The sequence below is a fragment of the Leptidea sinapis genome, chromosome 10 (genome assembly GCF_905404315.1).
Source record: "Leptidea sinapis chromosome 10, ilLepSina1.1, whole genome shotgun sequence".
Classification (NCBI taxonomy): Eukaryota; Metazoa; Arthropoda; class Insecta; order Lepidoptera; family Pieridae; genus Leptidea; species Leptidea sinapis.
In genome coordinates, this window is record NC_066274.1 from 15,323,836 (window position 1) to 15,340,862 (window position 17,027).

At 36.3% G+C, this 17,027-nt stretch overlaps 1 protein-coding gene across 1 annotated transcript in view; it reads right to left on the minus strand.

The window, feature by feature from the left end:
* Window positions 1-278: 278 nt before the first annotated feature.
* The window catches only part of LOC126966307 (integrator complex subunit 6), a 29,521-nt gene continuing 12,772 nt past the window's right edge, over window positions 279-17,027 (minus strand). The window contains exons 10-16 of the mRNA XM_050810280.1: window positions 16,028-16,237; window positions 14,154-14,354; window positions 11,759-12,142; window positions 10,649-10,850; window positions 9,421-9,584; window positions 8,314-8,443; window positions 279-2,903 (exon numbers count right to left, since the gene is read on the minus strand). Of these exons, the coding sequence (XP_050666237.1) occupies window positions 2,680-2,903; window positions 8,314-8,443; window positions 9,421-9,584; window positions 10,649-10,850; window positions 11,759-12,142; window positions 14,154-14,354; window positions 16,028-16,237 (1,515 nt within the window). The 3' untranslated portion in view covers window positions 279-2,679. The remainder of the gene's footprint in view (window positions 2,904-8,313; window positions 8,444-9,420; window positions 9,585-10,648; window positions 10,851-11,758; window positions 12,143-14,153; window positions 14,355-16,027; window positions 16,238-17,027) is intronic.

A 17,027-nucleotide genomic window follows, 5' to 3' on the forward strand; every position in this document is an offset into this window, starting at 1 on the left:
CGTAGAAATTGGCTAAATTTATACGGCCCTTCCACAAAAGCCACAATAACATGAATAGTTGTTAGCGTTGCTCTTGGATAGATTTGTCAATTGTTGAAACTCTAGCAATGACAGTAAAGTATAATTCGCATTATCAGATGTTTTGTAGCATGGGATTTTGGGTCATTATTTATTATATTATATTGATGATTAGCACCAAAAATGTAAAATTATACAACTAATGCTAACAATAAAAATATAGGGTAATAGCGCAATAGGGTTTTCAATAAAACACAAGCTAAAACATCCAATAAGGATTATAATTTATTTATAAAAATGATAATATTTACACTTTACAATAATTACTGACACAACGACCATTAGCTTAACTAAACCAAATAAACCGCCATTTAAAAATTACTGGGAATGATCCTTGACAAACAAATACTTGAGGAGACTAAAATTGGTCTGACTAAGAAATCTTGTTAAACTATTGGTCGTACTGACGTTCATGCTAATTATACTTTTCATTGGTACTACTTTCTTATGTACAGACTATATACAGCTATTTACTAGATTTAAAATCCCTTAGGCTCAGTTCTTCTATATAAATAATACCTATAGAACGCACACGGCACAAACTTATCAAATGTAACTCATTAAATGCTTATATTTATTCAATTATTGCATATATTCGACTTAACTCCCCGAACTAAGCGGTTCAATTTTAACTAATAACTATATGCAAAGTTTAACTCTGCATACACTTGGTAACTTTTTAACAAGCAACAAAGAACTTTGAATCTTTAATGTAACATCTCTTCAGCCCTTGTAGTAATTTAGAAAATCAGTAATGACTACAATTATATCGATACTTCCCCATAATGAAACCAGTGTGACTTGAAGTTGTAACAAATGATGATTAGAATGTACAACCTATATGATATATTAAGTCTGTACACTAAAGAGTGTCTGAATATGCAAGTCTTTCGAACTCAGAGACAATGATATACCTAACATGAGTAAAGACACATTTCCCAAACATAGACTTTAGCGTTGAAAGATAAATGAATTTCATTCGGGGTATAACAATGGGTCAAGGCTTGGAATTGGTTTCTAAATTTAACTTTACTTATTTCAGTTGGATTGTAACTGTTATGGTTGTTGTTCTATAACCCTTATTAACCAGTTTATTCGACAAGTATTGAAATGAGATGATTATACCTACCAAAAGGTAGACTCTATCCTATTTTTGGGTAATGTTTAAACAAATCTTTGGTAAATATCACTAATATTGTAACTATTCTCTGAAAAGGACTCTGCAATAGAAAAGTTCATTCTGAAACGGTTTATTTATGATGACAAACAGATAAATTTTTCTTTCAGTTTCCAAGCCTTGCCCTAGGTATTATGTCGAGATACTTTTAGTCTGATGTTATGAATTGTTAATTTTAATTAATTAACACCTGATTAAAATGATAAGCAGCTATCTACTAGCACCTTTTTTCCATATAATTGAACATTATTAAATATGCCAATTTATAAAACATTTGCAAACATTTGAGTTAATCAAAATGATGTGCATGCATGTTGCATGTGTCTCATTGATTTAAAAGAAAGTGCCATGCGATATAGATAAAAGGTATTTTCTCTTTGAAATAAAAGCAGTCAATATACTCATTGTAATAAGTACATCACTGATTGAAAGCTATTGATAAATATATTAGATTAATGTATAATCCGTTATTTGTTTTTATCACTGAAAATACATCATGAATCAATAAGTTCATTCATAAATCATGTTTAGTTCAATTAAACAACCATACATCCCGTGCATTTAGGCAAATGTTTAGTGACCATTGCTAATATTGCAAGGAGTTCATAAAAAATGGAACAGCCACTTGAAAAGCTGTCATAACAATAAAAGTTCCTAATAATTAGAATTTTTAATTGTAACATTCAAATAAAAACCTCATTAAAGTTCAATCAAAAAATTACATTAAACAAACTTCACAACTTCATTATTACTTTCGGCAAATAAATGATACAGGTCATGGATTTGTTATTATAGAAAAAAAATTCTTTAATATATATATATATGAGATTTCCACCTATATATTGACTCGTCAAGATATCTCAGGAACCAGAAGGCGCAGAGACTTGAAATTTGGTAGGAATGCTTTCGCCGAGTAGAGGTCATCTAAGAACGGATTTTACGAAATTTCACCAACATTTTTTTTATTATGAACAGAACATCGTCAGCCGGGTCATAAAATAATACTGTATAACTTTAATATTTAAAGTATAAGATAAGATAGTAAATTACTCTTCAAATTGCATATTAACTGAATATTTTAACATAAAATAAATCGCTTTTAGTCCTTTATACTGTTTTATTATGAACCAATCGGCTGTTTCAATGGCTGGCCATTTTTATAGAAATCCTGTTAAATATCCTACGAAATAGTGTAAGGTAGAGATCGCATAGGCGGAGTATTTGATAACATTCAACAAACAACTCCTTATCGCAACTAATAGACATCACAGCCTTATAAAGGCGAGTCAACCCGTCAAATGACGACAAATAATTAAAATGAACATTTTATTAGATAATTAAACACGAAGAAGACAAAGAAAATAATTTACATTTGAGCACAAATGAAATGAAATATACAATGTTGTTTGATGACGAGACGATCATTAACTATGATTATTTACACTGTACAATGAATTGTTTAATCTCTTCATGTTCACTGAGGCACTGTTTCCGTTCTTCTCGAGGCTGGTTAGAAAGTCTTCTAATAACTTGGCGAGAACTTTACGCTTAAATCTCAAAGATTCACTTATAACGTCACGTATCACCTCTTTCTTTATGTCAACACTGCCCTTCAATTGTTTTAAATGTTCGAATAATGTCGTAAAATCTGAAAGCAAAAAAGAAAATTTTATATTAGCGTTGTGTTGTGTTAAACCCACGAACCCTATGCCCTACGTGACATATCTAAAACATGTTTTTTTTAATGAAAATAAGGGACAAGACGAGCAGGACGTTCAGCTGTTGGTAATTGATACGCCCTGCCCATTACAATGCAATGCCTCTCAAGATTATTGAAAAACCCAAAAATTCTGAGTGGCACTACAACTGCGCTCGTCACCTTGAGACATTCACTAGATACGGCGCCCTGCAGACACAGTAATGCTTACACATTGCTGCTTCACGGCAGAAATAGGCGCCGTTTGGTACCTATAATCTAACCGGCATCCGGTGCAAAGGAGCCTCCCTGGCTGGTAGCCACACCAGTACTGGTTAGCCAGAGAGCTAGAACGATATAGATATAGGAGTTGAAAGTGTAAATATAAAAAATAAATTGATATTGTTTTGTGGAGAGTACTATAAAATAATAATTAATATTACGCAATAGTCGATATTTCTTTAATTGATTTTGCGGAGTGAGACTTTTGTTACATATTTTTGCAATCAAAAATAGATTTTGTTTGATAAAACGCACGTAGTCAGCCGCGACTCCTTAGTATATTGAATATTATTATACTAATTAAAGCATGTTAAGGTTGTGCAGGTTATCATTTCGCGGCTTATTCACATTTCACAGTTGTCATATTGTATCTAGACATATAAATTATCTAAGGTCTAGATTCTGAGATCTGCCAATTCTGTTTATGGTGGCAGAGAAAAATAAGTTATTAATAGATTATCAAATTCAAGAAATATTGATATTAAATATTATTACTATTACATATTTTTAACTTCAGCTTACATAGGCTGCACTAAAAGTATCGGGAATGGAATATTTCCACTGTTCCTGTCACATTAAAATCTTTTTAATTGAAAACTCCATGGTTTTAAAAATTGAATACCATTTATTTATTTTAAAAAAGATTCTCGGTGTTGTCTTAAGGCAAGACCTTAAACTTGTTTAGTCGTTGAGAAAATGGAATTGACTCGAGGAAATTCTAGAGCGATGATTTATTATGACTTTCGAAGTGGTTTAACACAAAAACAGTGTGTTGACCGGATGATTTCTGCATTTGGTGATGAAGCCCCATTCAAAACCACAATTTATCGCTGGTTTGCTGAATTTCAACGTGGACGTGTCAAGCTCAGTGATGGGACGTCAAGGTCGTCCAAAAACTGCAGCCACCAAAGAAAACGTTGATGCTGTGCGTAAGCTGATTGAGGAAGATCAACATGTGACACACCGCGAAATTCAGGCAACTTTAGACATTGGCATGAGTCAAATACAAATAATCTTGCATGAACAATTAGGTGTAAAAAAGTTGTTTTCCCGATGATACCGCATTTGCTCTGTGAAGAGCAAAAAGCGGCTCGCGTTACTTGGTGCGTCAGAACTCTCGAAAGATTCCACGCAGGATCCTCAAATGCTGTATACAACATCGTATCAGGTGACGAATCCTGGATATACGCGTACGAACCCGAAACAAAAAACCAGTCACGAGTTTGGGTGTTCGAAAATGAGTTAAAGTTGTTCGTTCACAGAGTGTTGCAAAAAAAATGGTAGCCACGTTTGTGTCCAAAACTGGCCATGTTGCAACTATTCCTCTTGAGGGATAAAGAACGGTTAATACAGAATGGTATGCTAACATTTGTTTGCCACAGATCGTTTCTGAACTCTGTAAAGAGAACTGCAACCGCCGCATCATCCTCCATCACGACAATGCGAGTTCTCACACCGCGCACAGAACAAAAGAGTTTTTAGAGCAAGAAAACATATAATTATTAGACCATCCGCCGTACAGCCCCGACCTAAGCCCTAATGATTTCTATACTTTCCCTAAAATAAAGAATAAATTGCGTGGTCATCACCTGAAGAAGCTGTGGACGCCTACAAAACGGCCATTTTGGAGGCCCCAACTTCCGAATAGAATGGTTGCTTCAATGATTGGTTCCATCGTATGGAAAAATGTGTCAAATTTCGCGGAGAATACTTCGAAAAGCAATAAATACATTTTTAAATAGTAATGTTGTGTCACTTCCTCGATTCCCGAAATTTTCAGTGCCGCCCTCGTATAAGAATATTTTTATTCTATAATCACAATTACGTTTAAGGAGGCCGAGTTTGCACCGAGCGGCGCATATTCCTATTTTTATTACTAGAAATCCATTTTTAACACATTTTGGGTGGATGTTTTCCAAGTTGTTCCTTCTTTTGATTAGTGAAATAATTGAAATGAAATGTGTATTTATTTTGTGGTGTGCAATAAAGATATATTTTATTACAAAAGTCGAGACTACAAAAAGCAATAGCGGCCCTATCGCTTAAGAGCGATTTCTACCAGGCAGCCTGTAATGAAGTAGTTTTAGTTGAAAAGATAATAGAAGGTGGTGTTATCGATATGTATATAATTTAACATACACATACAGTAAATAATTCCAAGAAAAGAACTAGTAATGAATTTGTCACAGTAGTAAATAATAATTATGGAACATTGTTTTGAAATATTGGAGAGTTTTAAAATAATATAAAGGAAGTTTTATGAACAGGTGTACAAAGCAAGAGATTATAGAGAGACCGAAGATATAGTAGGTGAGAACTTAATGCTGAAAATTTTTCCTTGAGATATATAGGCGTTTTAGGATCAAATAGGACACGATAGAGATGTATAAGTATATGGGAATTTCTACGCAAGCGGATAGGGAGACATTTGAGCTTTTTGCGAAATTCAGACACGTGGTCATACTTACGTAATCCTAATATTAAACGAATACACATCTTCTGCAATCGTTCAAGCTTATCCAACTGGAGTTCGGTGAAATCGACATATGAAATGTCAGCGTAGTCAAGAATGGACAGGAGAAGGGATTGAGCGAGTAAAGTTTTCGTGGGAATAGGAAGAAAGTTTTGGAGTTTTTTTAATGAGTGAGAGGCAGCATAGAGCTTCCTACTAACTTCTTTTAACTGATGGTGCCAAGAGAAATTCCGATCAATGAATACGCCCAAGCTCGTAACAGAGCAGCTAAAAGGAATAAGAGTTCCTCCTAGATAAATGGGAGGTAGATTACCCCACTCAATTTTATGTGTTAGTTGTGAGCTACCAACAATAATACATTGAGTTTTCGACGGATTCACTTGAAGACCATGGGCGGTACTCCATTCCACGATTGTAGTCAAGTCTTTGTTAGTGTTCTTAATAGCTAAAGGTAGACCCTCGAGAGAAGATTGTGAGTATATCTGGAGATCGTCTGCATACATATGATACCAGGAGGTTAAGTTTTTAGTTATAAAGTTAATAAAAATTGGAAAAAGAAGAGGAGACAGTACACCCCCTTGTGGAACTCCAGCGGAAAGGTTAGACCATGTCGAAGTGTTATCATCAATCTTAGACCTTTGCCCACGCCCACGTAAATAGCTTCGAAACCACCCTATCACTGTTGGAGATACGTTATTGGAACTCAACATGCTCAGAAAAATATCTAAGTCAACAGAGCAGAATGCATTACTGAAGTCGAGTAGTGTAAGTATTGTGGTTAAGCTGTTGGTTATCCATGCCAGATCGGATATCATCGGTAATTTTAATAAGTGCAGTAGTTAAAACCAGATTGGAGAGGGTTAAGAACACTGTGCCTATTAATAAATATAGAGAATTGTTGATGGACTAAGCGTTCAAGAACCTTGGAAAGAAATGGTAGTATAGATATGGGGCGATAGTCAGTAAGATTATGTGGTTTAGAAATTTTTAGTATTGGAAGGCTACAGGAAATTGGCCAGACGTTATGGAAAAATTAAGAATATGAGAGATTATAGGAACTAGGAAATCTATGATAGGAAGGATCATATTACGACTAATGCAATCACTACAAACGGCCTTAGATGTAACAGACAAAATGTTTTTTTTACGTCACAATCAGTGAAGGGAGAGAAACGGTGTAAAATCAGGCGTTGGTATTAAGGAAAGGGATTAAAGCGTAAGAGCATTAGTGATATTGTCAAGAAAAGATGAATTTTGAGAGAAATGTTTGATTAAGTTGTTTAATATTTAGATAATTGGAAATAGTTTGTTGTTGCTTCCAAACTCCTAGCGTTCTTAGGAATTTCCAAACATTACTGGTTTCACTGTTCTCAACAGACGAGTAGATGTGGCGTCGCTGCGCGTCCTTGCACATTGTATTGCAACGATTCCTTAATCTTATATACTTTTCCCGGTTAAGATCAGAGTTATTCTGCTTATAAATAGATTAGGTCGATTTTTAGAAGTTTGCAGTTTTTTAATATCATTTGTAAGCCAACGAGCAGGTAAATACTTTATCTTCACGAGTTTAACTGGCGCATGCTAATCATACAGCTGTATTAGCAAAGAATTAAACAGATCAGAAAATGACATCCCAATCAATAGTTTTTGCGTCTATAGAAAGACGTTGCATATCCAACCCAGAAAAATTCCGCTGCATACTGATGCAATACTGATTTGAGGTTTACGTTTAGATGGGCGTACTTTATAGGTGAGAAAAATGAGATCATGGAAGGAAAAAGCATCTGCAGAGCATTGCCCATGCGAGTTTACATACTCGGGCTTAGAGACTATGATGAGGTCAAGAAAGGAAGGAGTGGAGTGAGGAAAGAAGTGGGTGGCTGTAAGTCTGTCTGTGTCAGTAACCGATAAAAGCTTTTTTGAACGATGGTCATTTTTAAGAAGACAAGTAATAAAATCACCCATCAAAACCAAATGATACAAATTTCTCGAGGATATAATCAAAGGAAGTGAAATAATCGACATTAAGTGATGGACTGTAGAATACTCCAAGAAGTATTTTTGTATGTGAAAGGATAACTTCAACAAGTAGATACTCAGCTTCATTCTGTGACAAGGAATCACTAGAAGAACTTATGATTGTAAACGGAAGGTGAGATCGAAGATAGATTGCAACGCCACCACGAACCCTACCCACACGGTCGTTGCAAAGGAGGTGGTAGCCTGGAAGGCAGTAAGAGAAAGAAGGGAGACTAGGCTTAAGCCACGACTCAGAAATAAGTACGGCATGAACATTGCTAGAATTAAACGACGCCTGAAGGTCAGGATAATGTGCAGGAATTTGTGCATTGAGGTGAACTATATTAAAGTTTCTCTGTGTATCTGGGAAGTGATTACTGAAAGCAACGTCAGTAGGAATATAAAACACACACACAATTGATAATATATGTGACCAAATATTAAACCATAATATGAAACTAAATGTGGGAATAAAATTATACATTATGTAATAGAATATTCCCGGGACAGTGGATACTTAATTTCGGAGTATTCTTACGGCATTGTATAAATCCGCAAGTCAAAACTCACGCAGTAATGATAGCTCACCTTTCCCAGGGCGGCGCACGGCTCGGTATACTTCAGCTCGGACCGACATGTTGTGCTTCTTGATCTCCACGAGCTCCAGTCGCGAGGGCTGCGGCATCGACAGCAATGTCGATAAGGATGTATCAGGATTCTGAAATTACAATCATCATCATCATATCAGCCGGAAGACGTCCACTACGGGGACAAAGGCCAAAAAGGACAAATCCCCCAAAGATCTCTACGACGATCGGTGGTGCAAAACTATCTCGGCGATCTTGACCTTGACTTCGTTGTTCGGTACGTTGGTCACCATTCAAATTTATTTATTTATTTATTTATTTATTAAAAGGTACATCAACAGTACACACACATATAACAATTACATATAACACTATCTAGGAAATTACATTACTGATGCGAGTACCAATAATAGATGTACACAACATTCACAGTTGCTGCTGTTCAAATATTTTTATTCAAAATAGGATGTAACATCACTTATTGAAAGTCAAAAACAACCACCCAATCCAAAAAAAATGCCACAGACCTAAGAGGAATGGGCGCATCAAACTCAGCGGTCTTTTTTCATCAAAAATTATCTTTAAAAGTAATATTGTACTATTAACTTATTATTTAATAGCCTAAGGGCGGTCTCTCCATTCCCAATCTGTGATATCATTAAGAAAGTCTTACTAATAAAATTTTTTTGAACATCGTAATACTTTTGTTTTGAACATTTTCTGGGATCTTGTTGACTTATAATATAATATTATATAAGATACACATATACTACAAGATACACAATCCCATCACAAGATTTTGTTATATCTCAAAGGGGTTAGACAGCGTTTTCGTTGAAATCTCCCAGACGGCTTATTTTTTAAGGGTCCTCCAACAAATATCGTTAATGTATACAAAACTGTATAAACTTAACAAATTATATACTTAAATCTTCCTCGAGAACCACGCTATCCATTGGTGAAACCAGCATGAAAATGAGTGCAGTAGTTTTCGAGTTTATCGCGAACAGACAAACAGACGCGGCGGAGTACTTTTTTTATAATATGTAGTGATAATAATAACCTAGCACTTTGCACATACAGTTCTTCTGCTACTTTATCAACTAACCTTTCGTTTTCGTTTCCTATTCTTCGCGTTGGTGATGTTCTCAGCAGCAACGCCCTGCAGGATCGCGTTGATCTGCAGCTCCTGCGTGTCCGGCGAGTGGGCACGGAACACCTCCGGGGGAGACGGCGACCGCGCCATCTTGCTACCCATCGTCGTATACGCATCTGTAAATACAATACTTAGGTACACATTTTGCTTTACTACCATCGACGCACAATAACAAATAGACTCACAATCAAGCTCAACAATTTTCAGTAGCAATACTCTGCTTACGCGTCTATTAGACAGTTTTCGTTCAGTTGTGTTACGACCACGCTTTAAATACAACGCCACGCAATGACAAAGTGTTCAGTGAAAAACTGTCCAAATACCAGCTTATCAAAACTTAAAAAGGATAGTGTATTTCAGGTAAGTACCCCTTTTATATCATTTTGCTAAATAATTACATGTTAATTGCTAAAACAAAATGTTAAAATTTTATACGTTTACACAACGCCACGGACACTTTTGAAGACCTTTTCATAGGCTATTGTGAGTCTAGTTGCGTATGGTATCCAATAATATTATGTAACAGTACAAGTACAACAAGTCTCACTCCACAAAATCAAATAAATAGGGACTCTCGCGGCCATACAATAAGGTGTAATTCAGATCGCACACCGCTATTTACCTACATTTTTATTCACCTAGAAGTTTCCTCTCTTTCTATCGCGTGACTCTTACCTCTTCTGACGACATTAGGGTTGACATCTTTACCTAAAACTGAACCGACCTAGTATAAGGTCATCTTATAAAAATACCTCAGTTTTTTTTATAGTATAAATAGGTATGTAATCGTAATTTTAAATTAATATTCTTTCGTTGTCAAACCTACATTAGTAGCATATAGTAATGTATGTGTTGGAAGACCACGACATAGTCAAACCTACTTAGTATATAGGAAATAAATAGGTAAGCTCTATTAGTAATTTAATAATTATAATCACTTTAATTTAGATTGTTTCAGTGTCTTTAGGAAGCATAAAAAATTAAATTAGGATCACAATGACCTTTCATGTACTTTATTTGTTTCGCTATTTATAAAATATCGGTCCGTCACTGCTCGCTCGTGAGTCCTTACTGGATAGCCCCGTTGAAGTGGCCGTACTAACGATTTCAATACCAACACGGGAAGTGAGACAGTAGTGGTATGTTAATGAATGATATAGATACTTAAAAGTGTACTGACCTCCATTAAGGAATGGTTTGACAACAGGCGGTAGATTGTGGGGCGCTACGGGTCCGGGCGTCACGGTCGCGCACGCTGCAACCACACTTGCTGCGCCTGTCACTGCTCCGACGGCGCTGGCGGCTCCTACAGCACTGACCGGCCCTGTAGAGCCTGCTGCACCAACACCCGCCGTCACAACACACTCAACATTCGGTGGCTCCTGAAATATATTATTACATATTTATCATAAATTTTCTGGCATACTGGGTATGAAAAATCTTAAGGCATATATCATTGCTTATAGAATATAATGAGAAGAGATAAGTGTAGAGATGGCGCGACATCTTACACTTTGCATTTATCGAATGGCACTCGTATACATCTCTAGTGGGCATTGCCGCCTAAGTGTGGTCGGAATCAAAAACGATAAAACTTGCAGATTTCGCCTTGAGGCTGTGTTACTTGTACTCATCAGGGTTAGTCAATCAAATAAATAACTAAATAAAATACACTAGTTTATTCTGCTATAACATAAGTAATGTGGTTCACGTAGTACTAGGCAATTATCCTACAATAAACAAACCCTTTACATATTATGTGTGTTGGTTTGTTGCCCTGTCGGAAGATATTAGTTAAATATTTTTTTAGAATAATAGAATGTTACAATTACGAAACTCAGTGTACAGCCACATGTGACACAGCATTTTCTTAATTTGTTATCTCTATTCCTTATAAACAAAATACATTATATTGTATGTATATTTGACTTAATATTATTATATTAGTATATTTAATATTAATATACTTAATATTAGTATATTTACCAGTGGAAGGCTCCTTTGCACAGGATGCCGGCTAGATTACGGGTACCAACAACGGCGCCTATTTCTGCCATGAAGCAGTAATGTGTAAGCTTTACTGTGTTTCGGTTTGAAGGGTGCCATAGCTAGTGAAATTACTGGGCAAATGAGATTGTTAATCTTATGTCTCATTTTTAGGGTTTTCAAGAGTCCTGAACGGCACTGCATTGTAATGGGCAGGGAGTATCAATTACTACCATCTGCTGAACGTTTCGTCCCGTATTTTCGTAAAAAAAAATATAATGATATATGCTTCAAAAAATATCACCTCAGGTGGTCTGCCCGACGGCAACTCAGAAGGTACAGGCGCTAGAGGCGACGCAGGGCGCCTCGAGACGGGAGAGAGCGGCGCCGCCGCCGGCGACACGGGCGGCGTACTGTGCGACGGAGACGCGGGCTGCGGCGCGAGATGCGGCGCGAGCTGCGGCACGAGCGGCGACGCGGCGCGGGGCGCGAGCGACCCGGGGGACGCGGGGGACGCGGGCGCGGGCGACGACGGGCGCCGCGCAGTGATGTGCGCCGGGATAGGCCCCGCCTTCCTCCGGGGCGGGCCCACGCGGGGACTCTCCACACCGCGCTTGCCGCCCGGACCACCCGCCGCGCTGCGCACCGCGCCCATAGGATCGATGTCCGCTTCGTCAACCATCATACGCTGTAATTTAATACCATTGCAATTTATATATAGTGATGCGGACTTGGTGAGCAAATCCAGTGGGAGGCTCTTTTCCACAGGAAGCCGGCTAGGTTATGGGTACCACAACAGCGCTGTGTTTCGGTCTGAAGGGCGCCGTAGTTAGTGAAATTACTGGGCAAATGAGGCTTAACATCTTATGTCTCAAGGTGACGAGCGCAATTGTAGTGCCGCTCAGAATTTTTGGGTTTTTTGAGAATCCTGTGCGGCACTGCATTGTAATGGGTATGGCGTATCAATTACTAAATCAGCTAAACGTCCTACTCGTCTCGTCCCTTATTATCACAAAAAACAATCATCTCAGTTACACAAATAAAAACATTGCATGCGTACAAAGTACACATGTCAGAAGTGAAACCTGCATGGTGCACGAACCTCAAAACTGCATATGAATTCCTGGTACGTGTTGCTAGGATGACAAATGATTTTAACCGCTATGAAAGACATTCCTACCACCACTAATATATGTAATAATATAATCTCCTGGTGTATGTGGTATGTAGTAATACGTCGTGCGCTTGGTGTCAGAATATAATAAGGTATACTAGCGCCATACTTAAGACAATCTCTTCTTTAACTATGATCGCCTGGTACCAAAACATTGTAGTATGCTCCCTATCTCATTATCACCCATGTTAAATATTATGAATTGATGTGACTGCTCTTTTTAGTGTCGCTTTTTCGTTTTATCGACTTTCAAATCACAACGATGATAAAGAAGTTTTCACTTCAATAGTATGCATATTTCTGTCTCATTCTGTGCCGGCTTCATCCTACACATTTTTGTATTTGTGTCTGTCACCTGTCATTTTTTCCGTTGCATCCGGTTTGAAATCACAACAATTCTAAAGAAGTTTCACTTCAAAATTTGTAAAGAAAATTTTGATTTAAATCCTGGAGATGAAGCCACAACCGTAAAGTTGAACAAACCATACAAGATTTATGAACTTTTACGTCACTTCAACGGTTGGCTTAGTTGGAAAGAGCGCTCGCACAGAACGCGAGATGTCGCGGGTTCAAGTCCCGCATCGTTCATAAATTTTATTTGTGTAATTAATGCCAGAAGTGGGGGGTTCACTTTAAAATATGTATAACAAATTGTTTATCTGTGTTATTAATAAACGCGTAGTTATTACAAATTTAAAACTTTTTGTCTTTATCTTACCTCTTTGAGTGACTACAGAATTACATGACAGGGAGATGTAATTTTAAACCTGGAGTAACTATACATTGTGTGTATTTAAAAGAGCGCATTTACTTCAATATAACACTGAGTCATACGCAAAAAATATCAAATATTTTTCTAACCTTACTTGTAACATGGTCATTATTTTGACATCTCTGGTCAATGTCAACCTTGAACACGTCTCAGTCTCATTGTTTGAGTAAAGCACTGTACCTATAACTTTATTTACCCACTCAACCTTCAAGCTTAGTTTATTAAAGGCCCTGCTTTTAAATAAAACACTTTTTAAAGGATTAAAACGCATATACTTGTGTAACTGTGGTTTTATGTGGGATTTTGCGTAAAAGTTATATTTTTATTTTAGTTAACCCGACGTTTCGTAAGTTTTCCAGAGTAGGTACATTTTCAGGGGGACTAGGCGTATTCAGCCCCCTTGCAAATGTAACCTAACTTTTACACAAAATCTTATGTAAAAACATATTACAATTGAACGCGTTTTAATCCTTTCAAAAGTGTTTTATTTAAATGTGTAACAATCGCGTTATTCTTTTTTTTATGGAGCGTATTCTTTATTTAACGAGCGTACCGGTCACCTGGCGTGAAGTGATCACCGCCGCCCACATTCTTTCGCAACACCAGAGGAATCACAGGGATGTTGCAGGAGTATTTAAATAAATACTAACGGCCCTGCTGTTTGCTCTAGGCTTCGAAATGTGGCCTTTATTTTACTTTGTTCATTTAATGTGTTTCCTCAATCTCCAAGTTAAACTTATGAAGTATACTCACTTTATCAATCTTGAACGGATTTCCAAACATATGTTGTCGGACCGGTTGCGATTCAATCTCTCGAAGTTGTGAAGGCATTCGCTTCAGATATTCTTGATAGTTGCCCATCTGAGCCACCGGCATTGAGTGTACACTGTCCTCGTCCACAAGACGCGTATGCGCTAAAGATGGCTGGAGGAAATTCGCACGCATTCGGACGACCTATACACAAAAAATATTGTATTTTATACTATATTAAATCTAATATATAAAATTCTCATGTCGCGGTGTTTGTAGTTAAAATCCTTCGAAACGGCTTGAACGATTCTCATGAAATTTTGAGTGCATATTGGGTAGGTCTGAGAATCGGACATCTATTTTTCATCCCCCTAAATGTTAAGGGTGGTCCACACGATTTTTTTTTTTTTCGATTATGAGTCAGCATTTAAAAATACATACAACTTCAAATTTTCACCCATCTACGATCAACAGTTACTTTTGTATCCCGATTTTAATATCGGCAATACAACGTTTGCTGGGTCAACTAGTATTTAGGTATATAGAATTGAATAAACATAGATTGTTTCACCCTAGGGAATGACACATTTGGACGACCTGTACACAAAAAATATTGGATTTTATATTATACTAGCGGACCCGACAGACGTTGTCCTGTACACACGTCTTAAATTTGAGAAATCGGTCCAGCCGTTAGTAGGATTTCACTAACATACACATGGGCAGGAGAAATATGACTGAATTGAGAGTCTTAAGTCTACACCATTCTCAAATTCACTGCAACACACAAAAAAATCATCAAAATCAGCCCAGCCATTTAGGAGGTAGTTCAATTGAGAATCTAAACCATCCTCGGATCCACTTCACACAAAATATTCATTCAAATCAGTCCAGCCGTTAGAGTTCACTGTCGGAACTCACTGCACACATGTATAGAAGAATTATATATATAAAGATTAATTAAATATTTAATTGAATATTATTTAATTGAATAAACATAGATTTATTCACCATAGGGAATGACAAAAATTAAAATATTACAACAACACTTGGTAAAACTTATATGGGGAGAAAATCTGAAACTCCCATCCCATATTTTATCAAATCATTTTATTAAATTATTAAATTCTTAGCCTTAATAGCCAAGTCATCCAGTCAATAACAATGCATTTTTAAGTTCTATATTCGTTGGATGCAATTACTAATTGTAACAGTAATCACGACCATTACAGACCCTTACACAAACAATGAGTTCAAGGTATGAAGGTTGATGCATCAAATATACGATAATACCTATTTATACAGTTCATTCTTGAAAATATGGCAGCAGAAGCTCTGGGAACAGTTAACTCTATTACTTTTTATGAAATATTTTATATTATTTAAACACGACTCACATTATATCGGATCACAGCACCATACAAACTAATTTTTATGTATATTACAGCCATTGTAATATATCTTATTTGATTGAAAAGAGTGGCCATTGAGTTTCTTATATGTTCTTCTCACAAGCTCAACGTTTTACGAACAAATGGTAAATTCAATAATTTAAAAGAAATATTTGTGGTGACGATTCAAAAGCGCTTTTTTTAAGCCTAATTGAAAGTTTATTTAACTTTATAAGCCTTCTTTGTCAAAATGCTTATATTTCTTAAATTTGTGCTCACTGAGTATACTGTCTGGTATATTATTGTAAAATAAATATTGTAGAATAATAATAAATTTATCTACGTAATTGACACAAAAGCATTGAAACTTCCATTTTTGAATTGAGTAATGGTTGTAACAAACTTTTTAAGAGAGAAGAAACACCACACGAAACTCTCAAGCATATTCATGATAAAATAATAATTTCACCAGCTAATTAATCATACCTGATCCAAAAGGTCTCTACGTTGTATATCAAAAGGATTCCTGTATGTGTGCGCTTGTGATTTGTGCCTTCCCCTCGACAAACCAACAACAAAACCTCCAAACTCGTTGAGCTGATCTCGTAACGCCGTAAACTTGTCTTGGAGACACGGATGCGTTGTCAAATCCTTCTTCAATGGTGACCTTGGTACCACTCGAACACTTTCCGCTACCTAGAATTATTAATTCAAGTTTTATAACAAACAAGACGGTTTTTTCAAGTAACATTTCTTATAACTGTGCCATCAGCTGTTGGATTCTTCGTAACTAAGTTAATGTAGGTATGCTGTACATAATATTATGAATTGACTTTGTCATAGTAGCTCGTACATTTTGTTAGCAAAATAATGAATGATTATGTCATATGTGTTAATTATCTTTTAAAAGGCATAAAAGGCATTTATTTTCTGAAAATTGATGCCTTTAGAATTCTTTTTGATGTCATTTCTAATACCTACTAGATACTACTACCGTTTTGGATACAAATGGCGCTTTGAGAGAGAAGAAGCGGCGCAAGAAACTCTCCCAGCATTCTTTTTTTGCGCTCTTTACAATAAAAATATACAATATTGTACAGTCATTGCTATCGCTATAAAAAAATCATAATCTAGTCCCAGACTGTCCGATCATTTAGATATTCAGCAGTGGAGTAATAGGTTTTACGACGGAGCCATTTTTTTTATAAAACATTTAAATTTATTTATAGATAATGCCTGAACAGTGGCAGGGACTTTATCATAGAAGTGTATACATGAAGTGTATTAAAGCTATTATGTATCTTATGAAGCCTACTAGAATTAGTTACAAGCAATCCCTTATTTCTAGTGTTATAATAATGAAAGTCACTATTAAGAGCAAAAAGGTGACGACTTTTGTGAACGTATATTAAATTTTCATAAATGTACTGAAAATGAACAGTCATAATATTTATTTCTTTGAATTTTTCTTTGAGAGACTGCCTAT